Below are 11458 nucleotides of genomic sequence, written 5' to 3' on the forward strand. Positions count from 1 at the left end.
CAAGCAGGTCAACAGGAAGTGAGTAAAAAGTAGCTAACTCATACCAAAAATAGTAACAGAATTATACTAGTTAAGTCATAACAAGAATCAGTTTACCATGTAAGTTTTCAACAATAATAAAAAATGCATATAATAGGCAACACAAACCCACTTTCATGACTGGAAAGCCTTAACACTACATAACAGTAAACATCTGATGTAAAAAGAAATCATGGAAACACCAATTCTAGCTGTTTCTAAAAAAATGCTATACCGTATAAGTGGAAATTTTAGCGAGACGCAAATTTAGCGATTTGTCCTTAAAAACTGGTAATTTATTTTTAGCGAGATATTATTTTAGCGATTTTCAAATGCACATTAAAGAAGATATTACAAATAAACCACAATTTATTTTTAGCGATATTTAATTTTAGCGATCTCGGCACCCTCACTAATAATGCCAAAATTAAATCCTCGCTAAAAATTCTACTTATACGGTATAACATATTTTTTAAATATATTTTTCAATTTATAAAAACAAATTTTAGATAATGTTCAGAATTACAGGTAAGATTTTTTGATTAATCATGTAAAAAAGAAACAAATTGGTGAAAATGCTCTGTTTCATCTCCAGAAATACTATTACACATGTATGTGAGTATTAAATTTTTTCTTAGCACAATGTCTTGCGTAATTATGGAAAAATAATGTTCTTGTGAATAAAACTGATTTACAGAATACACACGAATATGTGTATGTTTATGGACTGTAAGACAACACATTAATGATTTTTAGTCGGATGTTAGTGTTATAGTCAGTTAAAATCTAGTACCTTTTTTTTTTACCTTTTTATATCTTGTACTTGAAAATATTGATAACTGGGGTACAAGGTCTTGAAGATACTTGTATGTGCCGGTCCTAAATTTTCTTGTTTTTACTCAAGCTTATAGCATTACATGTTATCCAATCTTAGAAATTTATTTTGCCTGGTTATACTGTTTAACTATGGTACCAGAAAAAGTTATTTATACAATAATTTTGCTTACACCTAGTTCTTTGAAATCAAACATTTTTTTTACCACTACTTACACATAATTTTCTGTGTAGCATAAATTTCAATAAGGTGTGTAGATTTCGTGAGAATTATTTGTTGGTTTTTTCTGTATTTTATTAAATGATTTTTAGAAGAGATTTAAAGTAGCCAAAAGTCTCAATATTTTTCAAATATTTCTAGCTGTTCCCATGGCAACCAAGACGCTTTACAACCAAATTGTATTTGATATATATTTCTGGTGTCAAGTAGTACTAATGGGCAAAGTTTCATCAGAATCAGTGAATGGCAAAAAAGTTATATGGAAAACGGCTATTAAAAAGCTAGTTTTTGCTAGATTTGAGTTATCTGCTTTTTGTAAAGGATCATTGAGAAACAATAATAAATCTATAAATTTTATTCACTTTTATTTAATTCCTTAAAAAAATGAAACTATTTATTATTCATTTTATTTATCATATTTAAAAGAGAAAAAATGTTTGGAAAAGAATTTTTTTTTAACTACTAGTGTCGCGTAAAATATTTTGAAAAAAACAAATTATTTGGCAAAATACAAATTTTCGAAGTTAAAAATACTGAAAATGAATTAAATACCAACTGTACTTTTTTAATAAAAGATGAATAACATTATTAAAGTGTTTTTAAAAACTTCTTGATTTTTTCTCATATTACCTGCATACCTTGAGAGACTTCTTGAAATATAGGGTAAAAACGCATTTTCAAAATGTGAGAATTGGTCATCTTTGAGCAACCAATTGAAACAATTAAAGTGATGTGCAGATGTTTTTAATTTGTGTAATTTATGGCTCCATATGTTTAATTCATAAAATAGATTATTTATCTTAGAATAATAAAGATGATTTTACCATATGAAATGAATTATATACCATTTTGGTGCTTGAAATGGGAGTAAATGGGACAAAAACCTATTTTTGTCTGTTACCATGGCAACCAAGGAAGTAACCTTAATTTTGAATGTTGATTATGTCATACTGTATGGGCATTGGTCACCTGAAAAAGTTTCATGGTGTGTGACACAGGCCTACAGTAAGATTTTGGTCCTTATAGAGAATTGATGTTAAATCCCTAGAACGCAAATTACATTATACTTTAAAAAATATCAGATATCATTAAAAAAGTATCTATACTTTATCAACATTGAATAAACGACGCTTCAAAGACAGAGGACTTTGGTTTTGATGGTCACTATGTTCATTCTGGAAAAGGATATCAGTATCCACCAATACTATTGCCAAGATTTGACCATTTTTGACAAATGGACTGTTTTTGTTGAAAAAAACAATAATTTGCATGGTAAGAAATATGAGAGTCGGAAAAATCTTTAAGCTTCTGTGACGGAAAACTTAGCAGCTAAAACATGACACGTGACTGCCTATATCGTATGATCCGTGCATGGACAGGACAGAACGGTTGCAGATGCCCATTAAAACCAGAGAAGACAACAAAATATTAAAAACTGAAACCCTATATCATTTCTTTTTTGGAAGTTATTGAATTAGCTTGAGGACTTTTTAACACCCCTCCTGTGCACCTTACCTCTTTGCAAATACTGTCGTCCATCGATGCATACTGTGCCTACTTTTGCCGGCTAAAAAAATGACAAATGTACACATTGTCGCTTGTGACATAATGTGCCTTACCCTCAAAACACATATTGTCGCCCAACAGAAATTGTTTTTAAACTATTTCTTGTTGTATTATTGTTATTTTGTAAATATAATCGCTGTGTAAATCACACTGACGTGTGTCGTATACTATATACTGCAGCCTGATTCTAACGGTACATTTTGTCGTCCTTATCATTATGCCGCTCCGACAATGTGTACACACCTTCGTTTCGCATATTGTTGTCCATCGAAACATGTTGCTTATTTATTGTATGACAATGCATGGCAATGTTTCCTTAAAGATATGACAAATCTTTGCTTTACTGCTTTTAAAAAGACTTTTTCAAAGAATATTACTATATATTACCATGATAACTTTGCCCATTGTGAACCCCTACTTGGAGGAACGGAGATAATGATTTGAAAACATTTGAATCTGCACTATCTGAGAATACTACCATACTAGGCTAATCACGGGCATACTGCTATTCACAGTTGTGAATGCAATAAATTTCAGAGTTGCTTTGCAGTTTATTTGACAAGCAAAAAATATATTTTAAAATTGATTTTAAAAAATTGTGTACGAAGGTGTGTCACTGCATGAAAAGTAAATTATTTAACATAAGAAATTGTTATTCAACGAGCGACAAAATTGAATGAGGATCTTTCTCCTTAGGTGTAGTTCCATCTTCAATATTTTGTTAAGTCAACTGTTCATGATAAAGTCATAGAAGCGAAATTGGTTTCAATCAGTATTTAATAACACAACGATATATCTTTTAAAAAAGTGCAATGAGCAGAGGGACGAAAGATAGAGAAGCAATGATGTTATCAAGAAAAAGGCGAAAAACTGAGTAAGGTCATCAAACTAACGATAGAATAGTAAACTGTTTAAAGTATAACGGTAATTTTTTTTTCTGTACCTTCTTGTTTCAAATTCTTTTAAATATATTTAGCGGCCTGAATTTCATGGCATCAGTCCACTAACATATGAAAACCCACCAATAAACAACTATTTTCTCTAATAAATATGATTTTAATTGAACATTCAAAATAAACGCATTTGACACCACAGGCTTTTGTATTTCATATAAGTTTGTACCTCCTCTACCCTCTTAACTGTTCTCATGACACAGTCACAAACACATGTTTCTTTTTCCAAATTTATTGAATCAATTAGACAAAATATCACTATATATCAATTTACAATTTGACAGAAAAAGGGGACAGTGGAAGTAAATGGCCACATTGTGTTAACCCAGGGTCCGAGGGGATATCCAGTATACCAACCTAGCAAGTATAACGGGCAAACTGGTGGCCTGGCGTTGAGCGCCAGTACCAAAAAATCCCAAACTATGAAAATACCACCCATTTGGGATTGGAAGAGTTTTCAAAATATCCGTTTACCCCTTTTCCCAGTGATTGCACCTGGTTGTTAGTACTTTACCATGTACTCCAGGACTAAGCCTCCCCTCCTGTGTGTAGAGGTGGAGAGGGCACCAAGACTGTCTAACTTGAGTGACCCCAATCTATGACACACTTTTCAAAACACATATGTACATATGTAAAATTTGCTTTTTACAAACCACCCTCTGTCTTAAATGACAGACGGGGGAGACCATAGGCCAGATAATTTGAAAACTTCCCATTTATATCCCCCCAGACCCGCCCCCCGTACACAATGCGACGAATGAAGAGATTAAGGTCATGACTTGAATAAAAAGTTCTTAAGTATATAGTTCACAGCAAAAGTCATGTCTATGTCTCCATAAGTCATCTGCGTGGAAAAAGGCGCCCACGATCCATTGTATCACACACGGCTTTTTGGGCTGCTGCTATTGAATGTGAAGTCTGGTGTGTCTTAAAAATAAAATTCTTACGGCAGATTATTGAATTTAAAGGCATTTTAAAATTATATCTATATTACATATATCTATATATATTTTATTACTTTATTGGGAAGGGTGGGAGGGGAAAATTTTGTTGTGCAGGTTACCGAGATTTTTCCATACAACGGAAACGGAAGTTGTGTGATATTAGATAGGTCGTACCAAGGAATGTTGCAACCAAATTAACTTGTACTTCGTATAAGCATACAATTAAACCACAATAAACTTTTCGTCAATTAAATGAGATTATTTAATATGTTAATAAAATAATCAGTCTTAATTGAACAAAATAAACACATTTGATACCACAGACTTTTGTATTTCATATAAGTTTGTACCTCCTCTACCCTCTTAACTGTTCTCATGACACAGTCACAAACACATTTTTCTTTTTCCAAATTTATTGAATCAATTAGACAAAATATCACACTATATCAATTTACAATTGACAGAAAAAGGAAACAATGGAAGTAAATGGCCACATTGTCTTAAATGACAGATAGAGGGAAACCATAGGCCAGATAATTTGAAAACTTCCCACTTATATCCCCCCAGACCCGCCACAGACATTGATACGATGTTCCTCCATACCCCATGCAACCAAAACCACCCATGTTTTATTCATTAATTATTTTAAGCACACCCGACCTAAGGTTATTTAACATCACCTGATTGCCCTCATCAGAGAGGTGTGTCCCGTCATAACGAAATAGACCTTTGTTGTTGACTATTATGTTATCGTGTAAAATACCCCCCCCCCCCAATTCAGTAATTATCTTGTTGACCTGCTTGTTTATTTTCCTGCGTTTTTTTTATCAATCTTGTGCCCTCTTTTTAATGGTGCACCATGCCAATATAAGCGAGGCAGTATTAAAGACCATACTAACTTTGTTTTTGGTAAAAGTGCATTGTATCGAAGTAAGCTACAAGTTATTTCTTCCACCTTCTGTAACAAGGTCATTTGACCCTAAATGGATAATCAGGAGATTTGGCGGTGCATGCTGTTTAAGGAGTCTCATGATCTCTGCATCCCTCTTTTTGCATGCCAGAGAATGTCAACCGGTAAATTCAGATCTTTTCCAAGGTGAGACGATCTGGCAAACTGTCCAGCCCAATAAGGTATCGAGGATCCATGTATCCATATCTGTGTTGGGGAACCTACAATTCTTGGTTTAGTTTAGTGTAATCTAGAAATTTTTAATGTAATACTCGTTGAAAAATTAATTTATGGATCTACTGATCTTGAATCCTAATATACTTTAGAAAAACAGGTGATCTCAACCTGCCTTCTTTCTGAATGGCATCTTAAGAAACCCCCTGTAGTGCTATATCGGTAGCCCGACCAATTCTGAAACTATGAGTGCCAAAGTATCCTTGTGTTCCAGAAATTTTGAAAGCTTGTTGTAATACTGCATTGAACTGAAACCTAGTGAGAGGTGCCGTGTCACTGTGAACTAAGAAAATATGAGATGCAAGTTTGGTAGGTCTGACTTTTAAAAATTCACTAATGCATCTAACAGGACATAGCGGAGAATGTGATTGACCCTGAATAATGAGCGTTTGTCCAACTGTTTGTTGAGATTTTGAATGTGGGATTGTTATTCTAACTTCATTGGTGTGAGGCCTAATTTCGATTCCTTGAAACTGAATAAAATGCGAGTTAGTGTTGTAACCTGTGGCTGTGCATTCCCCTACTCTGAGTAATGCGGTATATGCCAAACTAAAGGCACATGTGAACAGTTTAACTTCATATGATTGACAAATTGTAGGTAGTGAAGATACGATTTTGAGCAAGATCGAAAAAGTAATAGAACAACGCAAGTCCTGTGTTGTACCCCTAGTGCGCTTTAGCCCTTGTAATGCTTTCCTGACGAGAAAATTGTTTGATGGGTCCTGAAGCCCTTGAAATTTATAAAAAAAGGCACCTGCACTTGCGTATGATTGCACAGTGCTAGCGGCATGATCATGAATTGACAAATAAGCTATAAAATTTAGTAATACAGGTGTTGTTATAGGCCAAGTTACCACTAAGTGATTATAATGATTTTTGACAAAATTTTGGAATTTCTCAAGGGCAGTTTGGTAAGTCTTGTGTGTGCTGGGAGCTAGGGAATTGTAGATTAACTTTCTGGATTCTGTCATTAGATCTGCCAAATCTGGTTGGGAGTTGGAGTTGATCAAGCGTCTGCGTCCGGCACCAGATCCCTGAATCTACCCCACTGCGAACGAGAAATACTATTAGCAACTGAATTGTGTTTAGAGGGTATATATTTAGCTTTAATTGTGATGTTATACTGTAGGGTGACAAGCTCTAGCTTTCTAACAATATTCATGACTCTTGGTGATTTTGATGTTGATGTGTTGAGTATTTGTACCACTGCCATGTTATCAATATGAAACAGAATCCTTTTGTTAGAGAGTCTATCGCACCATAATGATAGTGAAACGTACACTGGGAAAAATTCTAGGAAGGTCATGTCCCTTACTATCCCTGATTCAGCCCAGTCCCCTGGCCATTTTGAATGTGCCCAGCTACATGCAAAATATATCCCAAATCCCCCATTTGGTCCCCCGCACTGTCAGTAAAAAATTGCAGAGATGTGTCTGATGTCCAACTGCCAGAAGTTATGAGGGTAATCCCATTAAAATTTTGCAAGAACTGTTGTCATACTCTGAGATCAGATTTTATGTCTTGAGTTACTCTGACCTTATGATGCTGTTTTTTAATGCCCACTGTGGCATCAATCAGTCGTCTACAAAAGGCTCGGCCTGGAGCAACTGTTTTGCATGCAAAGTTAAGCAAGCCTATTAGTGACTGCACCGATTTTAGGGGGACTTTTTTCTTCTGGAGAAACAGATCAATAGTTTGTTTGAGATTGTCAAGTTTGTCTTGGGGGAGACGCAGGACCATATTAATTGTATCAAATTCAATGCCCAAAAATGTTATGATTGTGTTGGATTCAGTGGTTTTTTCCAGAGCTAGGGGTACCCCAATATCTTGACAAATTTGCTTAAACTGAGTTAGTGTAGATTTGCATTGCTCTGAGTTGTTCTTACCAGCAAAAAAAAAAAATCATCAAGGTAATGTAGAATATGGGTGTTACGAGACTTATTTTGGATAATCCAATGCAGGGCTGTTGCAAACTTTTCCAATGTTGCACAACTTATAGATGCGCCAAATGGCATCATTTTGTCAAAATAATATTTGTCGTTAAATTCAAAACCCAGTAACTCGAAATCTGAGCATGCCACTGGGAGAAGACGGAAGGCAGATTTAACATCGGATTTGGCTAGCAATGTTCCAGGTCCCAAGGTGGCCACTATGGCTGCTGCATCGTCAACTGAAGCATAATATAATGAACAAGCTGTGGGATCGATAAAGTGATTTATTGAGTTAAATTCTGGTTATGATAAGTGATGGATGAGACGGAAATCTCCATCTTTTTTAGGGACAAGACCCAAAAGGTGAAATCTGTAAGGAGGAGAATGGTGGATAATGAAACGGACCCCCCACCCGTTGTAGGGAAACTTCTTTGTTTATCTTTTCTTGTGCAATATTTGTGTGTTGGTAAATACTTTTTAGATTGTTTGCCTCCCTATAATCCTTGGAGCCCTGGTACTGTAATTTGAAACCCTGATTGAAACCGTTTAAAATAACTGTTTTTTCTTTATAATTATGTAGGTAGTCAGACAATATGTTGACATTAATAGGAGTTTTTCCCAGTGTACAAGTTGATGATACAAGGCTAGAATTGTTTAGTGCTCTTGCACCCGGATGCTGCATGTCTCCCGTCACACACGTTGCATGCATGGCTGAACCTACAATTTGGGTAAAACCTGCATGATCTGCCAGCATTATAATTATGACAGTATTGAGTAGCATTAGCACTAGATGATAGTTTTGTTGGGCTGAGGTTATGTTATTTGTATGATTGACTTTGCCTTGAGGGTTAACCCTATCTGGAGCATGAGTTAGACTGTTGTTCGTGATGTATAATAGCCACAATTCGCTGTTTATTTGCCCCCAGGAAGACTGGGAGTTAGACACTTTGAGTAGGCGAATGTGCTCATCATATTTGAACCAGCCTGTAGATCGGGATGCTGCAATTCTTACATCACGCATGTATTTTATTAGTTCCTGAGACCTTGTTCTATACTTTTCCAGCATAATACTTATAAATATAATAAATGCAGAAGTCCATTTTTCAATAGATAGAAAAGTGTTTAATTTTTGCTTGACAAGGCATATAGTGCCGTTGCGTATTTGAATATGACCTTAGGTATTTTCGTGGTCGACCAGTTCCCTAGCGGATTTTAAAAGAAGGGACAAATCTATGAATTATCCCTCCCAAATTTTTGTTTTGAGCTTTAGAGGGACATGTGCATTGGTCGGGTCAAAGGCACAAGTGTTCAAAATTGGTTGATATTCTTCAATGCTAAAGTTTGGTCCATTAAAATTTTCCGTGGGTGGAATTAGAATATCAGACTCACCAATTTCCTGATTTGTAGATTCGTCTCCCTGAGGCTGACTTTGACTGGCCACATTAATGATGGCCCCCGTTGGTGTGTTACTTTGGTCGACGCCCAGTTGCGTGTCATCGCCATGTGGTCCTGTCCTATTGCCCTCTCCCCTCCGTTTCCTTCCCCTGCCCTGCACGGCGTTATGAAGCTCCTGGTATACTCTTTTCTCCCTCTCGTCGCTGTACGGGTTCGTACTGGTGGCATATTCTCCGTTGTACCTCGGATGGCAGCCGATACTTCTCATTTTTGTTGTGCAGGTTACCGAGATTTTTCCAGACAACAGAAACGGAAGTTGTTTGATATTAGATAGGTCGTACCAAGGAATGTTGCAACCAAATTAACTTGTACTTTGTATAAGCATACAATTAAACCACAATAGACTTTTCGTCAATTAAATGAGATTATTTGATATGTTAATAAAATAATTTGTCTTAAAAAAGATTTAAAACATTCGAATTGATTCAAATATTTGCCATTAATAATGAAAAATAAATTAGTAAGTATGGTATACTATCACATGTAGATCAATAAATTGCATTTTGCGTTTGTGAGAGAAATTTAATGAACCTACATAATGAAAAATGCATGTTAGCTGGATATATTTTGAAATATTATATACCATTCTTGTTCATGACGTCGCATAAATCAACGTCAAAATATCGCAACGTTAACGTAAACAATGCTACCTTTACAGCTATATAAAACATAGATAAAGCTCTGTACAGGTATATATATTGATAATTTCATAAAAATATACACTCTTTAGAAGAACTTAGAGGAATATTATCAATTTTGACACGGGGCCGAATTTTGCGACAAGTGAACCAGGTTCTTTACCAGTGTACTGAATTTAGAATATGTAAAAAAAAAAAAAAATCAAAAACCAGAAAGAATAAGATGTGTTTGTGAAACACTGATTCCCCCGTATGGCAGCTTATGGTGAAAGTTACAGGGTCAAAATCAAAAGTTCAAAAGTGTTGGTACCCAAAGGAAGGTCTTGTTTCAAGGAATACACTCTTGAAATATGAAAGCCCTAGTTCTAACTGTTATGTTAGACCTAGGTATGACCAAGTTATGACAAAGGTTGAATTTTAAAAAATGTGGGTCAAACTCTTAGGTCAAGGTCACAAGGTCAACCATTTTCATACCTGCTGAAAGGTCTTGTCAAAATAAAAACACATGTGAAGTATGAAAACCCTACCTCCAAATGTAAAAAGTTATGGCCAATGTTAAATTTGGTGGTATTTGTTTTTAAAAAGTAGGCAAAAAACGTCAAAGTTAAGAGGTCACATTTGGTAATACCCAAAGAAAGATCTTGTCACAAAACACTCGTGAAATAAGAAAGCCATAGCCCCACCCACTGAATAGTTATGGACTACGTTAAAGTTGACAACAGACAAATAGAGAGACAGACAGGACAAAACAATATACAGTGTACCACTGAGATCTTTCGATCCAAGAGCATAAAAAGGGGGTGAGGGGGGAATCATCTGTCTCTTCTTGAGAAGATTTTTAAAGACTTCATGTAATTATTTGTAAAACTGGAAATGTAAAACTTTGATCTCACATTGTGGACCAACCGTACTCTTGGAGGTCATGATTTCAACCAATTTGATTTGGTTTTGTGTGTTGTTTTGACATCCGCCACTTGTTTTGCTTTTGGAGTACTTTTTATAATGTGTCAATATTTAGTTAACAATTTTAATGAGGCTTGACTTTTCTATGATTTGACATAGATATCAGTTCCCTAAATGGTTTGGTTAGACTTGTTAATGGGTCCTCTCCGTCCAATGGCCGACTTGAGATCTACTATGCCTTTGTTTGGGGTACAGTGCGTGGTGATAACTGGGGAAGAACAGAAGCCGGAGTCATTTGTGCCATGATGGGATATCCAAGGTTATAGATTGTTGATTTACGTACAAATGTATTTAGTTTAAAAATGCTTAGACACATTTTGATCTTCACATTTTCCCAAATTTTTTGTACAATATAATTGAACATGTAACTGAATACGTGCGGTGAATCGTAAACATTAACAATAACAAAGCCTGTGTCCTGTTTACAAAACAGTTTACATTTAAGGGGTGTATGCATGTTTGCTCTGCTCCCATTTTGTATTGATATTAATATCACCACTTATTAATTGCACTAGCATTTTACAGGAAAATATAATTAAAGACTTATTTATTTGGAAACATTGGAACTCTCTCGGGTGTTATCATAATATGCAGTACATTATCTGTGCACATCCGTTGTTTTAACCTAAGGGATGATATGAAGATACCGAACAGTATTTAATTTCAATCTCCATAACACAATACAAAATGGGAGCAGAGCAAACACGGACCTCCGAAACATCAGAGGTGGGATCTGGTGCCATGGATGAGTGA

The 11458-nt window shown here is 35.3% G+C and overlaps 1 protein-coding gene across 1 annotated transcript in view; it reads left to right on the forward strand.

Annotated features, from left to right (window-relative positions):
* LOC134252815 (neurotrypsin-like) overlaps positions 1-10971 on the forward strand; it is a gene marked incomplete at its 5' end in the record, with an annotated part of 47306 nt that extends 36335 nt beyond the window's left edge. Inside the window, one exon of the mRNA XM_062735357.1 lies at positions 10805-10971. Within this exon, the coding sequence (XP_062591341.1) occupies positions 10805-10971 (167 nt within the window). The remainder of the gene's footprint in view (positions 1-10804) is intronic.
* Positions 10972-11458: the final 487 nt, after the last annotated feature.

This window comes from Saccostrea cucullata, unplaced genomic scaffold (genome assembly GCF_032062105.1).
Source record: "Saccostrea cucullata isolate Sc308-1 unplaced genomic scaffold, CSIRO_AGI_Scuc_v1 ctg4920, whole genome shotgun sequence".
Classification (NCBI taxonomy): domain Eukaryota; kingdom Metazoa; phylum Mollusca; class Bivalvia; order Ostreida; family Ostreidae; genus Saccostrea; species Saccostrea cuccullata.